The sequence below is a fragment of the Molothrus ater genome, chromosome 32 (assembly GCF_012460135.2).
Source record: "Molothrus ater isolate BHLD 08-10-18 breed brown headed cowbird chromosome 32, BPBGC_Mater_1.1, whole genome shotgun sequence".
Taxonomy (NCBI): Eukaryota; Metazoa; Chordata; class Aves; order Passeriformes; family Icteridae; genus Molothrus; species Molothrus ater.
This window is the reverse complement of record NC_071659.1, coordinates 949883-973373: the sequence shown is the minus strand read 5'-3', so window position 1 is coordinate 973373 and position 23491 is coordinate 949883. Positions and strand designations below refer to the sequence as shown.

Sequence of the window (23491 nt, the reverse complement as noted above, 5' to 3'; positions counted from 1 at the left end):
TGTCCTCAGGCACACGGAGAGGAGCACCCCGGAGGGTCAGAGCGCCCGCAGGTGCAGAGGAGCAGCGGGAGAGTGCCGGGGCACCAGCCCGACTGTCGGCATCTGCCGGTGACCAGCAGCGGCGACACCGGTGCCGCTCGCTGCCCACGCCAGGACACGCGTGTTGTGTGCCCGCTGTGGAGCCTCCCGTGCCGGGGGTCACCGGCGGTACAGCACGGAAGGAGCTGGCACTGGGGATGCTGGCGGTGAAGCACGGGGAGAGCGGACGCTCGGGGCTGCCGGGGGTGCAGCCTGCGGCGGGGCTGCCGGGGGTTACCGGAGAACGATACCGGGAGCGGCGCCGATGGTTCCGGGGTTCCGCTGATAGGGTGGGGGCGGTACCGGCGGTGTCGGGGTACGGCTGGGGGCTGGGGGCGGTGCCGGCTGCTCCGGGGCACGGCTGGGAGGCGGCGCCGGAGCCGCCGCGGTGCCGGAGCCGCTGCGGTGCCGCTCGGGGGCGGGCCGGGCCCGGCGGCCGTTCCGCCCCCCCCGCGCTGCGGCCGGGGCTCGGCCCCGCTCGGTCCCGCGGTGCAGGGAGCCGGGCCGGTGCCAGGGCCGCGCCCGGCCGGGCCGCAGCCCCCGCCGCCATGGCCCGAGTCTCGGCGATGATCAGCCCCGTGCTGGTGCTCTTCGGCTGCGACCTGTGTTTCGTGCGAGCCAGTAAGTGCGGCCGGGCCGGGAGGGCACCGGGGCTGCGCGTCCCGCCGGGCCGGGACACCCTGCCGGACACCCCGGGGGCTGCGGTCCTCGCCAGACACCCCCGCCGGCTTCGCTGCATTCCCGGCGTGGCCTTTGCCGCCATCCCCGAGGATTCCTCGGGCACCCCCGGGGCGCCGCGGCCTCCGAGTCCCCTCCCCGGGGCACGGCTGCTGCCGCGCTGCCCTTCCCGGAGCTCCCGCCGCGGGTGGAACGGGCGCTCTGCCCCGAGGGAGCTCCTGCCCCGGGCACGGACACTCCGGGCTGCGGCGGGTTGGGGCCGGCCGGGTGACGGGGATCCTGTCCCTTGCTGCCGGTGTTTGCTGGAACATCGAGCTCAGCGTACCCGAGGTACCGCTGTCCTTGTGTCCTTTGACTCGCCGGGGTGGCCTCTGTCAGCAGCCGCTTCCTGCTGTCTGTTTGCCCCTCGACAGGTCACTGAGACATCAAATCGAATTGCGAGTACCGGACGTGTTCTGTTACATTCTGCCGTGTTGCAAAACACGTACTGACGGATTCAGGAAGAGATGCAGTCAGGGGTGTTAAAAAGGGGCCACTTATTTTTAGATGTGCAGTCTGGTGCTTACTCCCTGCTGCAGCAGTAAGTTGGGCAAACATCTGGGTGCCCTTGAGCAGCAGCCCCAAGGGCATGGGCTGGGGGGCAGGGGTGGCCCACTCTCCGGATCACAGCAGGATGGCGAGGGCACCGGTGGAGACGTGCCCCATCCCTCATCCCTCTGCAGCACCACATATGCCAGCATCCCTCGGGAAAGGTATCTGTCCGGCCCCTTTGCTGACCCATGCAGCTGGGATGCAGGGCATATCTGGTGCCATGTCCAGCTGCCCACCACCCATCCCTCCCACTGCCCCCCACCCATCCCTCCCAGTGTCCAGCCACGGGCTGCAGTGCTGCTAACTCCTGTACACAGCCCGGCTCTTCCCACCCCTTAATCAGGCCCAGAAGGAGCATGCTGCTGTACAGACAGCACAAAACCTGTGCCAGGCCTTAAGTTAGTGACTGTGCTTTCTGTGGGGGTCCTCCTTTTGTAATATGGCTTTAATAAAAAGTGAAGCTGGATCATTTATAAGTGATGTAGAATTATTAGCAGTTAATGCATTGAGATAAACAGTGGCACACTTTTGTCAGAGAGCCCAGCAGCGTCTTGACTATATAGCCAGAATGTGTTGGCTTCAGAGAGCATGCTTTTTGGAGCCCTTGCATTCACAGACCTTTATGGCAACAGCTTTGGCACAAAACTGCTCTGATCTCAGCTGCAGAACAGGCTGAACACTATTAGATGCAATGTGGAGATTATACACAAAGCTTTGTCCTTTGGAGGTCTTGTAACAACTTTGAGGTCCCATCTTGAATTTCATAGAATCCTGGAATGGTGTGGTTTGGAAGGGGCTTTAAGCCCATCTCATTCCACCCCCTTGGTATGGGCAATGACACCTTCACTACACCGAGGTGCTCCAAGCCCCATCCAGCCTGGCCTTGAGCACTTTCAGGGATCCAGGGGCAGCCACAGCTTCTCTGGACAACCCGTGCTAGGACCTCACCACCCTCACAGGGAACAATTTATTTCCCATATCCCATCTAACCCCGGCCTCTGTCAGTGAAAAGCCATCCCCTTCTTGTCCTGTCACTTTGTTCAAAATCCCTCTCCAGTTCTCTTGGAGCCCCTTTAGGCACTGGAAAATGCTCCAATATCTTACCAGAGCATTCTCTTCGGGGTGAAAAACCTCAGTTCTCCCAGTCTCTCTCCAGAGCAGAGGTGATTTGGATTAGACATTGCTCTGTGTATCTAGGGTGAACTTCCCACGTTTTGACTTCTGAGGCTTCTTGTCTTGTCTCTTCCTGACGGATGTGCAAATCCCGTGTGCTCAGAAGTGTATTTTCTGCAGTTCATTCAGCATCAAACTGATCAAGGCACACTGGTGGTTCTAATGCAGAGCTGTAGCCTGGACACTAGGTCTTCTGTCACACATGCCCAGGGCTGCTGGCCTGGGTGTGCACCAGGTGTGCAGGGTGTGTGGGGTGTGGTGCATTGGCAAGCCACATGCGTGGTGGCTCCGCTATGCCCCCGTGTCCTCTCACCCTTCTGCTGCCAGTGAGTGACAGTCCCTGCACAGGGCCTGTGCAAACTCTGGCTAAATACAGCTGGAGCACTTGTCACACCCGTGTGGACTCAGCAGAATGGCTTGTGGATTGGTGCAGTGCCTTTGTTCTCAAATCATCAAGTGACTCAGTCCCAGGGCAGCAGCCCCAGTCTGAAAACGTCAGCTGGGACAGGCTGAGCACCTCACAGAAGCCTAGAAAATTCTTGAGCAGAGCTGGACAGCTGCTACAAACTCTGTGTCGCAGAGATGTCAGACCCCATCTTTAATTTCCTCACGTACGCTTAGAGGTTGGTAGTCAAACTGTCCCCATCACGCATGTTCAGGACTTTTAAAATTTGTTAGATGTAAAAAAAAACCCACCTAATTCATTACTATGGATGTATCCTGTGAAGCACAATGTCCTGTTCTTGTCCCGAGGCCAGCTGGCAGGGTCTGGTCATACCCATGGTATTAAACTCACGAGTTCCATAGAGGGAGGCACGTCAGTGCTACTTGTGAGGAATGGTTTTCTGGCTTGTCCTAGCTTCCAAGCCGTGCCCAGGAGTGGTTTGGGCACATACTGGCTGGTGCAGACCAAATCAGATCTTGGACCAATCTCCACCACAGGATTCTTGGGCTGTTCTGACCCCATTGTGTCTGCTAGCACAAACCTAGCTAGCAACCTAACTAGTGGTAACCTGGGACAAGTGTTATGCTTGCAGAGAAGCAGAAATGTGCAGCCCCCCATAGAGCCCCCCTTGGAATGCCTGTGTCTGGGACAGCCCAGGCAGGGGGCAGCTGTTTGCAGGCTGACAGGGTGCTGCCTGAACTCAGCTGTGGGCTGAGCAGCTGCCCTGACCCCAGCCTGACCCCAAAATCCAGACAGTGATGGAAAATGGCCCAGTGGGAAAGAACCTGGGGATGCTGGTTGACAGCAGTTAAACATGATCTGGCCAAGAAAGCCAAGAGCATCCTGGTTTGTGGCAGCAATAGTGTGGCAGCAGGAGCAGGGCAGTGATTTCCCTCCTGTGCTGGACACTGCTGAGGCACCTCAAATCCTGGCCACTCACATCAAGAAAGACATTGAGGGGCTGGAGCGTGTCCAGGGAGGGGAACAGAGCTGGGGAAGGGACTGAAGCACAAGTCTCATGGGTGGCTGAGAGAGCTGGGGGAACTCAAACTGGATAAAAGGAGGCTCAAGGGGGGACCTTCTCATTCTCTGCAACTCCTTGACAGGATGGTGGAGACAGGGGGGAGGATAGGCTGTGCTTCCAGAGAACAGGGACAAGGGGAAATGGCCTCAAGCTGTGCCAGGGCAGGTTCAGGTTGGATATTGGGAACAATTCCTTCACTGAAAGAGTGGTTAAGCCCTGGACAGGCTGCCCAGGACAGTGGTGGATTCATCACCCCTGGAAATGTTCAGGAGATGACTGGACATGACACTTTGCAATACGGTTTAGTGAGCATGGGGTTATGCAGTCAAAGGTTGGAGTTGATGATCTTGGAGGTCTTTTCCAACCACAGTGATTCTCTAATTTAATCTACAGGAAGCTCAACTCCTGTGTTGACAGAGTACCTACACCCAGGCAATGGACAAGGCTGGGTCTGCAGCTTTGTTCAGCCTGTTCTGCTGTTGGCAGACAAGACTTAGAGATTCCCTCCCTCTCATAGGTTAATGATGAAGCGGATCCCCATGGGAAAACTCTATACAGACACACTCTTTGTGGGATAAAGAATGTTTGGGTGTATCTTTGAATCCTTTCCAGTTTTCCAGACTCGTTTTCTGAAGGAGAAAATCAGAACACTGTGGTGTCCTTATCTTTGGCAACCCTCTCTTCTGGTGGTGTGTCAAACTTCAGGAGACACACTCAGTCCCAAGGTCTCTCTTAGAACATGTTTTCTGAGCTGTCCTGTTTTAATTTCCCCTGGCAGACCACAACCCTTAATTTCTCAGAGTGGGAACCAAGCCTTCCTCTGGCTTGATCCAAAGCTGGGTATATTCAGATGTGAATGAATGCCCTTAAACAGGTGGCCTGCAAAAATTGTCTTTTTGCAGTCAATCTAACTGGGGTTGTTGCTGGTGTCACAGTTGTCCTTTCTCTTGTTCTCAGGTGCCCCCTGGAACTCTTTTTCTATATAAATCACAGCACTGACCCTGTAGCCATAGTGCTATGCAGGCAGTTGTAGAAGGGCACTGACTTGTGTGTGGGGAGTTGGAACACACAGACAGCAGCTTCAGTGTCTTTCATGTCCTCCTGTGTCAAACTTCCAGACAAAACTTGGCTTTGTATGCAGGACTGTGTGGGATCCTGTTGTGCTCTCAGTGCTGTGAAATCTCAAAGTGGCAGTGGTGCAGACCATGGGTCAGTCAGGTCAGCTTGCCATAGAACAGCAATGCTCAAGCATTGCTGCCAGCTTTGCAGCCAATGGCACTGCACTGCTGGTGATACCTAAGATTATTGGGGTTTTATGTTTTTCATGTATTTGTGTCTATGTAGATTGTTAATGCATGGTTGTAGCTTCTAGTACAAAAGTATCTAGAAAGATACTTTTCCTATCTTTCTTCCCCACATTTAAGAACAATAAGCAAACCTTATAAATACATTCCTAAAAATATTGTTTAGTCTTATTCCAAGAAGAGAGACAGCTACAAGGACATTGTCTTTTTCAACCAGAATCTGGACCAGGCATAACAAAAGTGGGGCAAGAGAAACTTCTGGACTCCTTCCAGTGGGGCAGGACCCCAGGAATTACTACCTAAGTGACTAACCTTTTAATTAGGCAGTATATGATAAGTATGCTAATTGACTAACCTTATAAAAATTGTAGCATTACTGTACCACATATGATTTTCACAACATTGTGTACCTGAAAGCCTTCAAGTAAAGGTTTGCTTATATATTCACTCTTAATGTAGTTGGGAAGATCTATTTTCCAGGCATCACTGGGACAGCCAGCTCTGCCTTTGGCATTGGCTTTCTCCCATGCCCTGGAGCAAGGAGTAATTCCGGGCAGAGGAGATGCCTAGATTGAGTGTAGAGTGTGTCTATTCCACAGTGCCCCATTTTTCTGTCCCAATCAATCTATCATCACTGTGTCTGGGCTGCTTCCTACGCAGTTCTGGGTGGTGTGCCAGGCATTTGTGACTTCCCATCTATGGGACAGCCCCAGAGCTCTGCACCTGCACACTCCTCCTGCACAGAGTGGGCAGCTGCATGCCAGCCCAGGAAGCACCGTGTTGTGCATGTGTTGCTGCTGGCAGGGCTCAGGCTTCCCTATCTGCTGTGCCACTCATCTCCTGGGGCCGGGTTCACCAGGGAAGGTGCTCCCTGTAGCCCTAGCCAACGTGCTGCCATTGGCAGGTGTTGGAGAGGCCCCAGGGTGATGTGCAGGGCTGAGTGCCTGTTCTGAGACATCTTCTTTTGCCTCTTTCTTGTGCCTCACCACGGTCCATGCCTGGCTCACCCAGACAGGCCACCGTCCCCTGTCAACGTGACTGTGACGCAGCTGAAGGCGAACTCTGCCACAGTGTCCTGGGACGTACCAGAAGGAGATGTGGTCATCGGCTATGCCATCCTACAGCAGGTATCCAGCATCTGTCCCAGGGGACTGGGGACATTGATTACCAGCATGCTCCTATGTCAGTCCTTTTGCCACACTCGGGGGCTCCTCTGGCATCTGCCCGAGGACATCTCTGCTGCTGAGCAGCCCTTGCCAGGGTGCCCCACGTGAGCCATCCATCCTGGTGGAAGGCAGAAGACTGTGGGCTGCATTGGGTATAGTCCCTCCAATAGTTTCCCTGGGATTTCTCTAGGTAAGGATGGTGCTTTGGCCATGACATAACCCTTCTTTGCCTTGCTCCACCTATGCAGCCCTGGGTGATGGTGGCTTCTCCAGGGAGGTGCCTGGCTCTCAGGCCATGCAGGCATGCTGAATAGGCAGTGCTGGCCAGTCTGGCCCACCCTGGGGTGGGTGGTTGCCTGGGAAGGGAGGAGTGAGGCACAGTCCTGCAGCTGGGGGCCTGTGCCTGGTGCAGCTGGCAGCAGCCTCCTGGGGGTGACAGCTCTTCCTTCTGGCAGAGGCAGGATGGGCAGATGCAGCGCTTCATCCGGGAGGTGAACACCACCAACCGTGCCTGTGTGCTGTGGGACCTGGCAGAGGATGCTGACTACATCATCCAGGTGCAGAGCATTGGCCTGTATGGGGAGAGCCAGGCTAGCAAGCGTGTCCACTTCCGCACCCTGAAGGAGACCGACCGCTTGCCTTCCAACAGCTCCAACCAAGGTGAGTCACCTCCTTCCAGCCTGACCAGGTGCTGCTGCTGGGGCCACACCTGGAGGCCTGTACAGCAGATGGGCAGGGATTCTGCAACCAGTGAGGAAGGTGCTGCACTGAGCAGCAGGCTGCTGGGACATGCAGGGCTGTACAGGCTGCTGTTGTGTCCACTATGTGTCCATGATAATGTCCCCAAGCCATGGTTTGCAGCCCTCCTATCTCAGGTCTTGGCATCTATTCAGCTAGGCAGACTGGCCAGGACAGCTGCTGGGGCCTGCCCAGCTGCTGCCTGTAGGAAGCCAGTACTGAACAGACACTCAGATCTCCCAGTCTGCAGGGTACCCAAGGACAAATGACAGAGCGCCGTGGTCTCCTTTGCTACTCATGCCTGTGTTGCCTTGGGGTTGCCTAAATGCTGGTCCATGAGAGAGAATTAGGAATCCAAGAGAGATGATGCCCCATAGAGGGCACGGCAGTCTGTCTCCAGCACTAACCATGAGAGGGGTCCTGAGTATGGCAGGACAAGCAGATGGCTTTCCTCAGAACTTCTGTGTTAAACTGATCTGACCTGCCCTGCTTGCTGTGTAGAGAGAGACCTTAGTGCATTGCACAGTCCCTACATGAACCTAAACAAGCCCTTGGAATCCCTGACTGCCTTTGTAGCAAGGATGGTTTATCTGACCCAGGAAGGCCACAGGATGCATGTCTTCTCCCCATACAGGATGTCATCCCACACCCTTCCTTGTTTGGGGGAGGTGGGCTTCTCTGCTTTAGTGTTTCTCAAATCCCACTCCAGTGGGAGGGTATCTGCTGCCAGCCCTGCTTGGTGTCTCTTCTCTGCAGGTGACATCACCATGGAAGGGCTGGACAAAGACCGGCAGCTGCAGACAGGCGAGATTATTATCATTGTGGCTGTGCTGCTGATGTGGGCAGGTGAGTGCCACAAGCAGTGCTCTGGCGGGCTGAGGCAAAGTTACAATCCATGGTTCACAAAGAGGATGTGGCTCAAGAGAGTGCAGAGGCACATTGCTGAGGGTCTGACACCCTTCCTCATCAGTCCCTTGAGAATCTGTAGGTGCTGGAGCCAGTGGGGTAAAAGGAGCAACCACAGGCACTGCTCAGCAGTAATGGCCTGGAGTATGTTAAAGAGCAGGAGACAGAATGGGACCTGGAATTACAGGGTGGGAGCATCCCAGCTGACAGTGACCATTGAGTTGCTTAGGCCTTAGATGTTGTGACTGAGAACAGTACTGCACTAGCTGGTGGAGGCTGTGCCTCAGTCTGCTAAAGCTGCAGAGTGGGTGGTTTGCTCCGGTATAGCACGAGAGCCAGTGCAGGCAGCAGGCTGCCCTAGGAGCATGGGAGCCTGGGAGGTAAGTCAGCTCCTGACTTGTCACATATAGCTGCTGTGAATGGGAAGTCATTGATCCCCTGCTCCCACCCCAGTAAATGTGGATTTTGTAGTGGCATCTTGCACAAATTTCTCTTTGCCCTGGCCTTGACACTTTCCTAGGGCACTAGGAAAAAAATGCAAGATGACTGCTGGTAGTTTACACCTGGCCCAGGTTGATGTGTCAGGATACCAGCTGGGAGGAGTCAGGCCCGGTCTGTGTGTGCCTGTGTGTTACCATGCACACACTGGGGGTTGAGTGAGTCCAGCATGGTCACCCCTGGGGGCATTGCTCCAGACTCCTGTGCCCAGGGTTCCCAGGTGTGGAACATGTTGCCTGGGATGCATGCTGTGAAAGCATTACAGAGAGACTGACCGCACAGCCAATGTGCATAGACAAGGGCTGGCTTTTGTGAGGGTCACAAGCACCAGCTCAGTAACTTTAGTGCCTTGCTGGAGGCACTCCAAAACCCACACAGCTGCCCACTGACCTCACTGTCCCTGTTTGAGTGCCTCAGCATCTGCCTTTGGTGAGTGCTGAGCACCTCACGTGTGGCCCAATGGCCGTAGCCACATCCGTGCCCAAGGAAGCTGGCCTGGCCACACATGCAGAGGTACCTGGGGTGGTGCAGGCTGATGCAGGTGGGGGTGTGGGTTTGCAGCACCCCAAGGAGCCCTGGGCACAACTGCCCTGCAGCTGGGATGCTGTGGGGAGGGCAGACAGGCAGGCACTGCGAGGGATCCTTCATGCAGTGTGTCTTTGGGCAGCGGTGATCGCCCTGTTCTGCAGACAGTATGATATCATCAAGGATAATGACTCCAACAACAACAAGGAGAAGACAAAGCCCTCCTCAGAGCACAGCACGCCAGAGCGGCCGAGCGGAGGGCTGCTGCGGAGCAAGGTGAGTGCGGAGGGCTGGCAGCAGGGGTGGCACGTGGCTGCCTGTCCGCTGGGGCTTGCAGCCTGCACAGAATCTGGCTCTCTCCAGGAATTGAAACACCCCAGCTTGTGCTCTCACCCCAAAGACTGAGGACTTTTAGGGTTCAGTGAGCCCTGTCTCTGGGGCAGTGTGTGTACCCCGTGGGTGATTGCAGGAGAAACATTGGAAGAGACAACAAGGTGTAACAGCTGGGATGGCTCTTGCACTGCAGGGTGGTACCTGACCTCTGACTAACAGAGCCTTCATCACACCCCTCCAAGGCTGCACCTCTCCTGCACACATGGACAAATGGACATGCTAGGCAGCTGTTCTCATGGTTCCTGCACTGGTCTGTCCCTGCTCCCTTTCTGCCTTCACTGCAGCTGGCTCTGAGTCATCACCACACAAGTCATTGCAGAGCCCCTTCCTCACCCTGATGAAGTGCTGTGCCAGGCTGTGGATGGGGAGGGAGCAGTACCTTTGTCTGGCTGTTCCCTCAGCACTTGACATTTCTCCCCTTGTTACCTGCCAAAGACAGTGATTTATAGCCCCAATGCTCTAATGGGACCATATTGTTAGGGTTTTGCTTGTGTTTCATCTGCTGCCTCTGTCAAGGGTGGGAACTCCCCTCCCTGTGTTGACTGACTGACCCACTGATTCCACATCTTGGTTTCCAGCAGATGTCAGGAGCAGAAACTTCCTGTTTGGACTTCAAATCCCCAGTTCCCCTCCTCCAGATTTTTCAGCTTGCTGATTACCCTTTGCTAGGAGATCCCTCCTCTTGGATCCCTACTCCAAACTGACCTTGCTCTGCTGAGGTCTGCTGGTCTTGATGCCTGCTGCAGGCTGAGGGGCTCTGACATCGGGTGTGATCCCAGGGGTGCAGCAAAGCAGGTTCTTAAAGCAGATTTTTCTCTCACAGAAGAAATCTCCCTCGGTCAATATTATTGAGGTGTAAGTGCAACACCAGCTCTGCCCTCTGGGATCTCGGGTGTCCTGCCAGAGCCACAGCAGGCCTTGGAAGAAGAGGCAGCACCAGGCTCGCTGCCTGGAACTTAGCATGCGACGATCCACGTACCAGAACTCCCGCTTTCCTGAGGGCACCTGTCTGCGGATGTGCACGGAGCCGGCTCCCAGCCATGCATGCAGAGCGTGGACGTGTCCGTCCGTCCCACCCGGCCCTCCTCCCCTCCGGGGGAAGCATGACCTTGAGGATGGGTGGGAGGGAGCCAGGGGGAGCCGATGGGCTGAGGCACGGGCATGAGGGGAGCCCAGTCCCTGTGCACCGCCTTGGCCAAGGCCCGGGCTGCAGCTGAGGCGTTGGATGCCTGCCCGGCAGAGGGGCAGACCTTGCTCTCAGCTGCCCGTTTGGCCTTGGGGTTGCTGCAGAGAGCAGGAGCTGCTCCCCTCAGGGCCCCGGGGCTGCAGGAGCAGGGCGGTGCAGGCACTGCCCCGGCACTGCCGGGAGAGCTGTGGCCTGTAGGAGGGTTTGTCTGTGGGGCCAGGCCCAGCCAGCATCGGGGATGAGTGGATTGCTGCTGGAGAACAGGGCTCCACTGTACCCTGTCATGGCTGTGCAGGGCCTTCCAATTCTCTGTCTACTGCAGAGGACAAAGACACGAAGGACGATGAGGGGCTGGTGCTGTCACAGTGCCTGGCAGCCCACAGGGAGTGCTGGGCTGGGGGAGCGGGCACTGTCAGGGCATGGCTGTGGCTGCGCTGTGTCCCCACAAGGGCTCGGTGCTGGCACATTCAGGCTGCTTGAGGGGAGCTGCCAAGAACTTTCTGAGCAGCATGGTGCCTGTGCTGCCTGGAGGAGACAAAGTGGTGAGGCCTGCAAGGTCTCAGTTGGAGGGAATGGGGTGAAACACGGAGGCTCCCTGCTGCCCTGGCTGCTGCTCTCCCTCCATGCTCTGCTCTGCAGCCTGCCATAGACAGGCTCTGCAGCCCTGGACTCAAGCATCACAGGATCCAGTGTCTTCCAGGAATAAATCTCCCAGTAAAAGCACTTTCAGGACTTTTCCTTCCAGGTGCTGCTCAGCTCCTGCTGCAGGACGAGGCGGGGAAGGGACAGGATAAGCAACTCCTGTGGCAGGGTCTTTTCAATAAAAGCATCCTGGCTCAAAGGCAGCATCAGAGCTTCAGGTCTCCGTGTGTGTCCATGCATGCATGCATGTACAAGTTCTTGAATGCGTGTGTCCTAGCCCATAGGAGATCTGCTCCTGCATGCTGTGCAAGAGCTGGAGGTCCTCCATGGTCACCTCGCACCCCCCTGGCCATCGAGGGAGAGCTGCTGCTGCTGCTGCTGCTGCAGGCTGGGCCCTGTGGTGCTGCTGGAGAAGCTGCAGGCTGTCCCACTGAGGGTGACATCGTGGCTGCTTCCCTGCAGAGAGCAGACACATCCCAGCAGCAGGGCCGAGAAGGGGGACGGGGTCTGACCCCCACAGGCTGCTGGCTGGATTGGCCAGGGCTGCTCCCTGCTCGGGTACCTGAGCACTAACAGCACCATGGTAGTGGGATGCAGCTGCTACTGCACTGTGACCTGGGCTGCAGGGAGCATGGCCACAGCTCCGGTGACATGAACACCTTGTTTTGCCTGCTAGCTTTTTTTAAGGAGGTACATTAGAAAAACTAGGGCTGTCAGGGAAATACAAGAGTTTTAACAATGTTCTAGTGCCCTGGAAAATGTTTAAAAGTTCTGTCTTGGAAAGTCATGGCAGACATGCCTGCTATCATGAGATTTTTTAGCCAGGCCAGAGGCACACACAAAGAATCACAAAGGGTCAGACTGTGTAGCAGAGGTGAGAAACTAGAGCAGGCACAAAAAAAATGGTCAAAATGCAGAGGTTTTGACCAAATAAAAAAAGGAACACAAGTCTGACATTAAAAGTAAAATCAGGGTGTGTTGTTGAGGAAAAGGCTCTTTCCCTCTAAAAAACCCAAAAACCAAAAAACAAACAAACAAAAAACCAACAAAAAAACCCCAAACCAAACCAAACCCCAACTCACCACTTCTCAGACTATGGCTGTGCAGGAGGGCAGGGAAGTGCAGAAAGGAGTGCTGGAAGCTGAGGGCCTGACAATGACCTGCTCACCCTAACAAGTTACATGTTGCTCTGTACTCCCAGGTGAGGGAGAAAAGCCATGAAACCACATTCAATATGCAAAACCTCAAGTGAAAAAACCATGCACAGCTCCCGAGTGATCCATGGCACCCCAGGCCTCCCCAGTGCCTATGGCACTTTCTGGGAGCCTGGCCCTGCCACCCCAGCTGCAGCCAGCCCTCAGTGCCCAGCTGGGCTGAGCTCTCAGTGCCACCAGCCTGAGAACGGCAGCTGTGCAGAGATGTGACAGGAACACAGCAGTGAGGGGCTTGGCCAGAAAACAGTTGCAAGCTGTCACTTGCCAAAGAAACCAGACGTGCTGCAGCCTCCCCTGTGCCATCTGGGAAGGAAACCAAGTGCATGGCTTGCCTCTGTAGAGCACAACTGGGGTGCAGCAGGGCAGAGACACTTCAGAGCACCTGGCAGACAAGGGCTTGTGCCTGCCCTGAGCTCAGTGTGGTCAGCATCAACTCCTGTCAGTGCAGGTGACATTCACAGGTGCTCAAGACACCAGTGCAGCACAGCCTGAACCTGCTCTTCCCAAGTAACAAAGGCACCCTGGGCCCTGGCAGCCCTCAGTGCAAGGAGGAACTGCTTCCTCAGGGCTTGCAGCCAAGGAAGATGTGGGAGTTCCAGGCTCCATGAGCTTGGGGCACAGCAACCCTCACCACAGGCAGTGCAGGAGACACAGTGCCCTGCATGCTTATGCATGGTGCCTATCCAGCACTCAAACCCAAATGACAATAGTAAAAAACTCAGTTTATTTCTCTCTAAAGGCAGAGCTTTCCTTTAAAAACCAGGTCATTTCACTTGTGAGAGGGTGTGGGGCTGAACTGCAGGGGAAAGGCCTTCATCACGCACTGCTCCAGGCCAAGAGCTATTGCTCCCTGAGGGTGGACACTGCCTGCATCAGGCAGGCTCAGGGCATGCAGGATGGCCTGCACGGCCTGGCAGTGAGCAGAGCGAGGAGCACGGGTTCCCTGCCCCAGCTGCATCAGGCAGGCTCAAGGCATGCAGGATGGCCTGCACGGCCTGGCAGTGAGCAGAGCGAGGAGCACGGGTTCCCTGCCCCAGCTGCATCAGGCAGGCTCAGGGCATGCAGGATGGCCTGCACGGCCTGGCAGTGAGCAGAGCGAGGAGCACGGGTTCCCTGCCCCAGCTGCATCAGGCAGGCTCAGGGCATGCAGGATGGCCTGCACGGCCTGGCAGTGAGCAGAGCGAGGAGCACGGGTTCCCTGCCCCAGCTGCATCAGGCAGGCTCAAGGCATGCAGGATGGCCTGCACGGCCTGGCAGTGAGCAGAGCGAGGAGCACGGGTTCCCTGCCCCAGCTGCATCAGGCAGGCTCAGGGCATGCAGGATGGCCTGCACGGCCTGGCAGTGAGCAGAGCGAGGAGCACGGGTTCCCTGCCCCAGCTGCATCAGGCAGGCTCAGGGCATGCAGGATGGCCTGCACGGCCTGGCAGTGAGCAGAGCAAGGAGCACGGGTCCCCACCCCAGCTGGGAGCAGCTGCAGCTTGAGGCAGTTCATGCAGGTGGCGCAGGACAAGGAGCAGGTGCTGCAGCCTCCATGGCAGCAGTGCCAGCAGCCCCCGTGCCAGCAGGGCGGTGCCAGGGCAGCGGCAGGCACTGGCTGGCCCAGGTGCAGGCACAGGGTGAATCCTGAGTGGCTGGTCTGTCATTGCAGAGATTTGGCTTAGCCCAGGGCAGCACTTGGGCCAGCAGTCCTGGTGCCGGTGCTGGGGGAGTCTGCAGCCCCTCCCAGCCCCGTCCAGCTGTCCGGGGGTGGCCCCAGGTGGCAGCACAGTATCTGTGCTGTAGGAGAGCTTGATGGGGGCACAAGAGGTATTAATCCTGAAAAGGGAGAGAAAGGAAAACACAGACCATAAGGTGTACAGCTGGGAACCCAGCACAGCCTGCAAAGGGAAGCAGATGTTCCCAGGTGAGCATCAGCCCCACCTTGCCTTACAGAGGACATGCTGGGGGACGAGCCAATGCAGCACTGAAGAAACTTACCTGCTGGGCTGTGGAGTCCCCTCCCCAGCTCCTCCATGCTGCTTTGGAAGAGAACACAGCATCCATCATACCCCAAGCATGGCCTCCTGAGAGACACGGCATGCTCATGGCCCTGGCATGGCAGGAATGGCACAGCAGCAGCAGGCACCGGGGGTGCAGAAGGCCCTAAGCCCCCTTGCTACCAAACTCTCCTCCCAGGCCACTTGTCCCGAGATTGCAAAGCCATATCTCCTTCCCATCAGGAGCTCCATGTCCAAAGGGCTGGTGTTTCATTGGGCTACACATAGAGCTCCAGCCTGTGCATACACTGGTTCAAGCCAAGCTCAGACATGCCAGACCCAGCTGGGTGCTCACTGCCATGTGCATGGAGAACAGCCATGATGGAATGAGCCTCACAGGCCCACCACCCCCACGTCTGCAGACCTGCAGGTTAATCCTCTGCTGCTGGACTGTTCCATCAGCTCCTCCCCAGCACAGCACACACACCATCAAGCTCAGCCCACAGCCCCAGGCCATGCAGAAGTCAGCATCACCCGGCCTCCATCCTGGTCCAACCCCCAGGGAAATCAGTGAGAGAAGAGGGACAGCTGAGTCCCATGTGAGAGGCATGTCTGGACAGGCTGGCCTCAGCAAAGACTGGCAGAAACAGAGTAAGAAACATCTCTGGGTGCATCCTGGGGGTCAGCATCTGTACCCCAAATCCCTGCTGCAAAAGCTGGACTGCGTGGTCTGTTCCTCCAGCACTCAACCCTCTGTTCACTCGAGCTCTCAGCAGATAGAAGCAGAGAAATACCAGGAAGCTTCCCCCTTGGTTCCATGCAGCTCTCCTCCATGATCCCACCATGCCCACAGCCCGAGCAGCTCCCCTTGCACGGGTCATGGAGAAGGAGACAAGACAGGCTTCATCAGAGAGATCCCTGAATACAAGCAGCAGCTCACCACCTACCCAGACAAGGTTTCACTGACATTATCATCTTCCTCCTCCTCCTCCTCCTCCTGGCAAGCAAACAAACAAAAACCCACCATGACATCTCATTGCATGGGCAGGTCTCTGCCAGGAGCGAGGCTGGGCCCCTGCACAAGACAGTCACTACCCAGGCACAGTACAAAGGTTTCCCACAAGCAATGAGGGGAAGACTGGAGTGCTGGGTTGCCAGAACCCTCTGGGCTTGGGCACTCAAGGACAGACACGCCATAGCTCATCCCACATGCCCTCCAGGTGCAAAGCCCCAAACACAAGCTGTGAGCACGAACCATGCTGACAGAGCTGCTGATACAGTGCATCTCTGCCCAGGGACAGTGGTGGGTGGGCACACCCTGCAGCTGGAGGGGCAGGCAGAGACTACCAGGAGCAGGCTGTGCACAGGTACAACCCCAAGCACTGCACTGCCAGGCTAGACTCACACTGGAAGCATGAGGCCAAGGACCAAGCATCCAGAAGTTCCCAGACAGGGATGTAGTGAGACCAGTATGACAATGCTCTGAGTGCTGTGGCCATGCAGGAGGTGCAGGGCGGATGGGCTGGGCTGAGCCTTAGCTCAGGCTGGCAGGATGATGATCCAAGGGTCCTCTCCTTCAGAGGCAGCTCTCATCCCAGCCATGAAACCAAGTGTGCAGCCCAGGTCCCAGGTCCCTGTGTGACAGGGCCAGCAGAGCAGGGCTGAGGCTGCAGCAGTGCTGGGCCTGACAGCAGAGCTCCTGGAGCACAGACACCAACCAAGGAACTGCATCTGCTGTGTGAGCCACACAGCACAGTGCACCTCCTCACATCAGGCTGCCACGTGCGACGGGGGCTGTGCAGGTATCAGCAGGGCTCTGGGAGGGCAGGAGCAGGGAGCTGCAGAGGGGTCACTCTGTCCCTGCCCTAATCCAGACAGCCCTCAGCACGGGCCTGGCTTGCACATACTGTACCCCAAAGTGGTGTGTGAGGGGAGCTCTCCCTGCAGGGGCTGGCTCACGGGCTCTGCCGGCCTCACTGCTCTCCAAGATACATGAAGGGTGAAGGGGCTGATCCTGCCTAGAGCCTGGCACGGGGCAAAAGCAGCAGAGTTAGTGCCTGCAACCTGCAGAAAGCCCAGCTGGGAATGTACAGGCAAGACTGAGGGTGAGGAACAGGGAATCCCTGCTGTGCTGGCAGGAGGGTGCAAACAAAGGTGAGGGGTCACTGCTCAGGCCAGGTACCAGCAGCCCTGAGCTGGGCTACAGCTCAGGCAATGCACAGCAGTTCAGCATAGAGAGCAGCTACAGCTCCCACCCCAGCTGAAGATGGAATGGCAGAGAACACAGCCATAGGGACAACATTCTCCCTGCCTGGTGTGTTTCACCAGAGAGACACTGATTCCAGAGCTATGCAGTGAGATACATCTGAGAAATTCCTCCTACCTGCATGTGTTGCTTCCCAGAGATCCAGTGCCATCTGAAAGGCCTGGGCCACAGTCAGAGTCACAGCCTGGGCCTGTGTACATGAAAGAGAGGGAATGCCTGCTTCCACCTGGGCCCTCAATGCAGGATAACATTCAGATGGAAGGCCAGAGCTCAGTTCTGTGTCTGTCTGCCCCTGGGGGCCAGCCACCCCCAGGAGCAGACCCTCAGGATCTGGGGCAGGAAAGCCCCCTTTCTCACTCCCTGCCTGTGCAGCACATGAGCACACCTGATCCCTGGCTCCAAACCCAGCTGAGGCTCGCACAGGTAACGGCCTTTTCTTGCTGAAGGGAAAGAAAGCAGGACCTTGCTCCCACCCATACCTCATGGAACCAAGAGCAGAAGGTAAGTGCTTACAATCTTCTTCTTGGGTGAGAGGAAGGCATGGCACTCCAGTGCCCCGCTCTCCTGGCTCTGAGCAACATAAGCAAAGACTTTGTTCTGCAGCTTGTCTGTTGTGCAGTAGGAGATCCTGTGGGCAGAGAGGAGTTGTCAGGACAATCCAGGATGCTGGCATGGCACTTCTGCTGCACTCCCAGGACATCAGCAAGCATTGCTGACAACCTGAGGCTTTCACCGGCCCAAGCTGACCAGGCAGCCCAAACCCCCAGCAAGGGCCAGAGGCTGCCTGGTAGCTGCAGCAGGTAAGAGATCACTGCATCCACAGGCACTCCCTCCTGTGCCATCCCAGAGTGCCCTGTAGTTTTCTGATGGCCAGCTCAACCCAGTGAGTGAATTCAAGCCCTGGGACAAGAGGAGCACAGAAGGGTGGGCGATTGCCTCCAAGGACACAGCTGGAGGCCAGACAGAGAAATGTCCTGTCTCTGCTCCCCATTTAGCCATCAGACTGCACACTTACTGCCCCTCACACCCAACCCACAGACACCCAACCCAGCCAAAGGACAAGTGGCAGCAGGAGAAATCAACATCAGTTCTCACAGCAACTGCCTTTAGCCTGTCTAATAAGCTGCAGCCAGAAGGGTGGTCCCATGGCAGTGGAGGCAGACACGCAGTCCTGTCCTAACTGTGGGGCTTTCCAATCACAAGCCTCAAAATCCTGCTGAATGCCAGAATAGAGAGGCAGGGCATAGGGAGATGATGGATGGGCTGATGAACTCAAGACCACCCAGGACCCTGCCTATACTCAGCCTCAGGCAGTGCTGGGAGCACAGCAGAGAGAGGGCACAGGCCTCAGGGAGCCAAGGAAAGACCTAAGCTTGAAGGTACTGCTGACAGAAGACCCAGCCCTCCCTGGCTGCTCAAATTCCCATCAGTCTTCAGCTGGCTGCTGGGGAACACCCAGCCCATACCTGTGACATGCCCACCTGTAGATGGAGATGTTCTTCACCATCTCCTTTGTGTCTGCATCCTGAAGTGAGATGCCCCTTGGAGACACTGTCAGAATCACCTTCTGAAACTTGCGAGCTCCAACCCGTGCCTGGCAGTGGAAAAACACCAGCAATCTCTGCAAACCTGGCAAGGGTCTTCACCTCACCCCCTTGCTGGAAGGAGCCCCACAGACTCTGTACAGTATCACTCACTTGGATACTTGCCGCAAAGGCTCCTGCTGTAGGATGGGACAGCAGAGGCTGGCAATCAGGCATGCCCTGCACAGAACACTCCTCAAATCTGTTCACTCTACTGCCACACACACAGGGAGGGACAGACCCCTCTTCTCCCAGTACTTCACCCTTCTCTCCGTGCTGTGGCAGGCACAGCTCTGCTCACAGCTAGGTTCAGGTGTAGGAGCAGGTGGCTGGGGCTGTCCTGCAGGAAGACAGCTTCCCCACATCACACAGGCAGACACCAGTGGCCTCCTGCAAGCCACCCTACTCTTGGGAAGGGCACAGTCCCTCACTGGAGCTCAGGGCTGGGACGCAGACACTTCCCTGTGCAGGATGGGCTCTGACCCCACACACCAGGGCCCCAGGGTCTCACCGTGGCCACGATCCTGCGGATGGCAGCAGCAGCCATGTCTTCTCCTTTTGGTTTTTCTACCAGCGTCATGCCCAGATACTTGAGGGTGAAGCACATCCCCTCAAGCAGCGGCTCCTGCATGTCAGCCCAGCTCTCAGGAAGCTCTGCAAAGACAAAAGCCCTTAGAAGCCATGTGCCAGCAGCCCCACAGCTAGTCCTGCCACAGCCACCCCACCCATGGCTCCCAGCAGCAGTGTTGCTTCCTGCCCTCAGCAGGACACTCTCCTGGCTCTGTGACACTCTCATAAGAGGAACAGAAGGAGTGGGCAGTTCACCCTTGAAGCTTTAGTTCTCTAGCCCTGGAAGTCCAGGCTCTGTCAGCACTGACAGACAGCTCCTGCTTATCTGCACAGGGCTGAGGATGCTGCAGCCCTCATTGCTGTCTGCAAAAACCTTGTGTTCCTGGGTCTCACCTGTTTCATTACAAACAAAATGTTCTCCGTAGTGCATTCATCTCGGCCAGCTGAGTTGCTGGCACACCTGAAGAGCAGCAGCATTCACTGCCACGCTCAGATCAAAATCCCCAGATTGGCCCAGTGTAAGCAAAGCCAAACCCCTTGGCATCTCATCTGCAGCAGCAGGGTGCCAGGGCAGGGGCAGCTTAGTCATCACTTGTGGTCCCAGCTGGGATGACTGAGGACCAACTGCACCACAGATGCTTTGTTAAGAAAGAGATGGGAACTGCCAAAGTATGTACTGTTCACGCTAAGCTAATACTTTTCAGAGTTATTTTCACCTCTTCCCTGGGATTTGCTCCCTGAGAATTACTGGCACACTTGCAGAAGGGTTCAACTCATAATTGGAATAATCTGAACCCACAGGGAAATCAGGAGACCTTATTTGCACAGCATACTCTTCCACAAGTGACAACTATCAGGGAGGCTGGCTGGCGCCATGCAGGCACCAGTGACCTCCACCCTGTGCAGTAGAACCCTGTGCCACTCCAAACTCTGAGGACAATCCATGTATACTAGGGCTGCCAGGGCAAGTGCTGGCGCTCCAGCAAAGCCTTGGGCAGCTGACTGAGAACAGCCAAACACAGCCCTCCTGTGCCACAGGGTACCTGCAGCAGGGTCATGGGGTCATGGAATCATGGAACGGTTTGGGTGGGAAAGGACCTTAAAGCTCATCCAGTTTCACTCCCACAGGCAGGACACCTTCCATTAGACCAGCTTGCTCCAAGTCCCGTCCAACCTAGCCTTGAACTCTTCCAGGGATGTGTCGTGGGTCGGTCTCGGATCCTGCCAGGCCGCAGACAGCGGGGGCTGGCCTGGCACGCTGGCAGAGAGCCAGGCGTGGCAGCCCGAGGATGTCCCCGGTGCAGTCCAGCGTGTTCCAGCCCTGGCACGGCCGCCCAGGCCCGTCAGCCCCTGGCGCAGGCGACCTCGATTCACAAGTGGGGCAGGAGGCGACAGCCCGGGGAGCGGGGCAGGGAGAGCTCGGCGAGGAGCGGCAGTGCTGCGATGCCCCGGCCGGCAGCGCTCCGGCCCCTGCGGCCCGACCCGACCCCCCCGCTCCCGTAACCCGACTAACCCGACTAACCCGACCACCCCTACGGCCGCTCTGCCCCCGCAGGTCCTCCAGGCCCCTCGGACTGCCCTGCAGCAGGCAGGGGCCGTATTCCGAGCCCGACTGCGCCGAGCTGCAGGCTCTCTGCCCGGAGCGATGCCCGGCCCCGGCCCCGGCCCCGCACCCGTCCGCACTCACTGCGCCGCCGGCGGAGACCCAGACCGTGCCGGGCGAGGCGCGGACTCCGCAGCACGGCGCGCCCCGCCGCCCGCAGCGCCTCCATGGCGGAGCCGGGATCGAGCCGAGCCGAGCCGAGCCGATCCCTGCCGGTGCGCGGGAGGTCGGTCCCGCGGGCTCGAGCCGAGCCTGGCCGATCCCTGCCGGTGCGTGGAGGGTCGGTCCCGCGGGCTCGACGCGCTCGCGTCAGCGCGGCGGAGGCGGCGGGGTTGCCACGGCAGCGGGGGCGGAGCGAGGCGGGCTCCGCAGCGGCGGCGGCGGCCGAGCGGGCCCGTGGGACCCTGTGGGACCGGCCCGGGCCCGGGCCCGGCGGAGGGCGCGATGCAGCTGCGGCACGTGCGGACCCTGCTGGCCCCGCAGGTCGGACCGGGCCGGCCGAGCCGGGCTGGGCTGGGGGGGATCGGGCCGCGGGGGAGCGGGCCGGGCCAGGCCGGGTCGGGGTTAGCGGCCCTGACCGCTCTGGGGCGCGTAGCGGCGACGCTGAGGCTGTAGTGTGGCTGCTGAGCCGTGTGTGCCCGCTGAGCCATGTGTGCCCGCTGGGGCTGTTGTGTGCCCGCTGAGCCGTGTGTGCCCGCTGGGGCTCGATGTGTGCCCGCTGAGCCGTGTGTGCCCGCTGGGGCTGTTGTGTGCCCGCTGAGCCGTGTGTGCCCGCTGGGGCTCGTTGTGTGCCCGCTGAGCCGCGTGTGCCCGCTGGGGCTCGATGTGTGCCCGCTAAGCCGTGTGTGTGCCCGCTGGGGCTCGTTGTGTGCCCGCAGGACGGGACGGCGCGGGTGACCTGCATGGCCTGGTCGGCCAGCAGCGCCCGCTTCGCCGTGTGCACCGCGGAGCGTGTGGTGCTGCTCTACGACGAGCAGGGCGAACGGCGCGACAAGTTCTCCACCAAGCCGGCGGACGCCAAGGTGAGCGGGGCCGGGCAGCGCTGGGCATGGGCCGGGCAGCGCTGGGGCAGCCGGCTCCCCACGGTCACACCGAACCTCTCCGCAGTACGGCAGGAAGAGCTACGTGGTCAAAGGCATGGCCTTCTCCCCGGACTCCACTAAACTGGCCATCGGGCAGACAGACAACGTTGTCTACGTGTACAGGATCGGCGAGGAGTGGTGAGTATGTAGTGAGGTCCAGCATGCTCCATTCTGCCTTAGCCTGATCCTCACCCTGGCACACGCTGCAGTGCCCATCACCCGGCCCGCAGGGAGCCACACACGTGTCCGTGGGGAGCAGCAGGTGAGATTTCCTCAGCAGGGCCCTTACAGAGCCCGGGCTGTGCATGCAGCTAGCTGGAACCTGTGTTGCCATCATGTGTCACAGCTGTGCAGTGGTGGCACACATCTGCCCCACTGCAGCCTCATTTGCTGGCAGGAGTTGTGCTAATGGTACTCAGAAAGGCAGTTCACCAGGAATTTGGAAGCTCAGACTCTAGGGGTCTTCTTGGTTTTTTGCCCAAAGTTATGATAGACTAGCAGCACACAAGATTTCAATGGACTGGCATTGTTTGGCAATATCAAACCAGACGGCATATAAACAATAGGGTGATCAAAATGTGTAGGGTTGCTGATAGTAATTTTTGTTTCTATTTTTCTGCAGGGGTGACAAGAAGGTTATATGCAACAAGTTCATCCAAACGGTGAGACCCAGACTTCTGTTTGACTTAATTTTCTCCAGTATATGTTGGAAAAGACAATGAGAGGTCTCTCTGCTCATACTCACAGGTGTATTTGGCCAAATTGTACTTGACCTTTAAAGATCCTAAGAGAATCTCTAAATTCTGAGGCATGTATTGCTCATCAAGCTCCAGAAGTGTCCTAATGCCTGGGTACAACTGAGTAAATTGTTGAACGATCAATGCAGTCAGTTACAAAACTTTGGGGACTACTTTAGGCATCAGTGGACAGACTGTTTTAAGGGAATTGAAAGGGAAAGATATGCCACACTCAGAGCCCAACTATTTTTCACAGGTTTGCAGCTCTAAACTCCAAGATGCCTTATTAAACAAAATGTAAAGTGTGCAGAATTCAAACTGTGCAGTTTCCACATGCTCAATTGCCTCAGGTTTATGATTTCCGTCAGGTTTGCTCCTTGGCCACCTCTGTGTTCTGCTGCTCTGGCTTGGCCTGCCTGTGTCACAGAGCAGTCTGCCCAGTAGGTGTTTGCCAAGGCTTGCCTTGGAAAAGGCAAAGGTGTTATGAATTCCTTGCACAGAAAGCCATCAGAGTAAGAAAATACAGTGCCCTGACTACTTCTACCTTCAGAGGCAAAAGTCCAGCAGCTGCCCCAGGATTTCCAGGCAAGTGCCACATGGTCTCTGTGTCACCAAGAAAGTTCTCTGCAGGGTAGGAGGAATCATCCTTCATGTCCAAATCCCCAGAAGACATAGAGCTGCTCCTGACGGAGTTGCTGGAGTCTGTGCCAGGCTTTCTCAAGCTGTCTCTCAGGTGAAGGGTAGCCTCAGCCTCTGGGTTGGGTCATGGCCTGCCACTGTGGCTGCTCTGACTGCTGCAGGGAGCGTGGGGAATTCTGTGGCTCTGTGACAGGAAAGCTGCTGCTCAGCCTCTGTTTTGTATGCAGTTGAGCTGCTGCACTGAGTGGTCATGAGAATAGAGTGTCATGAGGAAAGAGAGCAACAGGGGCTTGGTGTCCATTTGTCCCTTTGCTGAGCAGGGTGGCTGTCCCCGGTGTGGGCACATTTAGCCTCCCTGCAGAGCTCTTTCCTTGTGTGCTGCTTGCTGCCTGCCCCTCCAGCTGCCAGCCCAGTGGGGGCCTGCTCACCTCTCACAAGCTCAGATGCCGTGCATGGCACGTGTACAGGATTTTG

At 57.2% G+C, this 23491-nt stretch overlaps 3 protein-coding genes across 4 annotated transcripts in view; 2 read left to right on the top strand and 1 right to left on the bottom strand.

Moving 5' to 3' along the window:
• Positions 1 to 536: 536 nt before the first annotated feature.
• On the top strand, positions 537 to 10335 carry FNDC4 (fibronectin type III domain containing 4). Its single transcript, XM_054518090.1, is given in 7 exon segments — positions 537 to 699; positions 6305 to 6420; positions 6915 to 7119; positions 7954 to 8043; positions 9269 to 9402; positions 10098 to 10182; positions 10185 to 10335. Coding segments are annotated over 7 exon segments (756 nt in total). The 5' UTR covers positions 537 to 626; the 3' UTR covers positions 10238 to 10335.
• Positions 10336 to 14120: 3785 nt separating this feature from the next.
• LOC118700640 (low density lipoprotein receptor adapter protein 1-like) lies at positions 14121 to 20841 on the bottom strand. Its single transcript, XM_036405223.2, has 9 exons — positions 20644 to 20841; positions 18898 to 19040; positions 18285 to 18397; positions 17317 to 17431; positions 16921 to 16993; positions 16450 to 16562; positions 15485 to 15534; positions 14539 to 14579; positions 14121 to 14376 (listed from the first exon to the last, which is right to left on the bottom strand). Exons 1-9 carry the CDS (start codon positions 20726 to 20728, stop codon positions 14219 to 14221), a joined length of 891 nt encoding a protein of 296 aa, XP_036261116.1. The 5' UTR covers positions 20729 to 20841; the 3' UTR covers positions 14121 to 14218.
• A 101-nt stretch (positions 20842 to 20942) lies between these two features.
• The window catches only part of IFT172 (intraflagellar transport 172), a 38899-nt gene continuing 36350 nt past the window's right edge, over positions 20943 to 23491 (top strand). For both annotated transcript variants that reach the window (XM_036405211.1, XM_036405210.1), the window contains exons 1-4: positions 20943 to 21042; positions 21438 to 21581; positions 21667 to 21779; positions 22264 to 22303. In XM_036405211.1, coding sequence (XP_036261104.1) covers positions 21004 to 21042; positions 21438 to 21581; positions 21667 to 21779; positions 22264 to 22303 — 336 coding nt within the window. In that variant the 5' untranslated portion in view covers positions 20943 to 21003. The remainder of the gene's footprint in view (positions 21043 to 21437; positions 21582 to 21666; positions 21780 to 22263; positions 22304 to 23491) is intronic.

Excerpts from the sequence above, each read along its gene's own strand:
- LOC118700640 (XM_036405223.2), bottom strand. The coding sequence starts at position 20,728 with ATGGAGGCGCTGCGGGCGGCGGGGCGCGCCGTGCTGCGGAGTCCGCGC. Across the intron at positions 19,041-20,643 it reads GGGTCTCCGCCGGCGGCGCA|AGCTTCCTGAGAGCTGGGCT; the intron begins GTGAGTGCGGAC and ends TTGTCTTTGCAG. Across the intron at positions 14,580-15,484 it reads GTCAGTGAAACCTTGTCTGG|CAGCATGGAGGAGCTGGGGA; the intron begins GTAGGTGGTGAG and ends TCTCTTCCAAAG.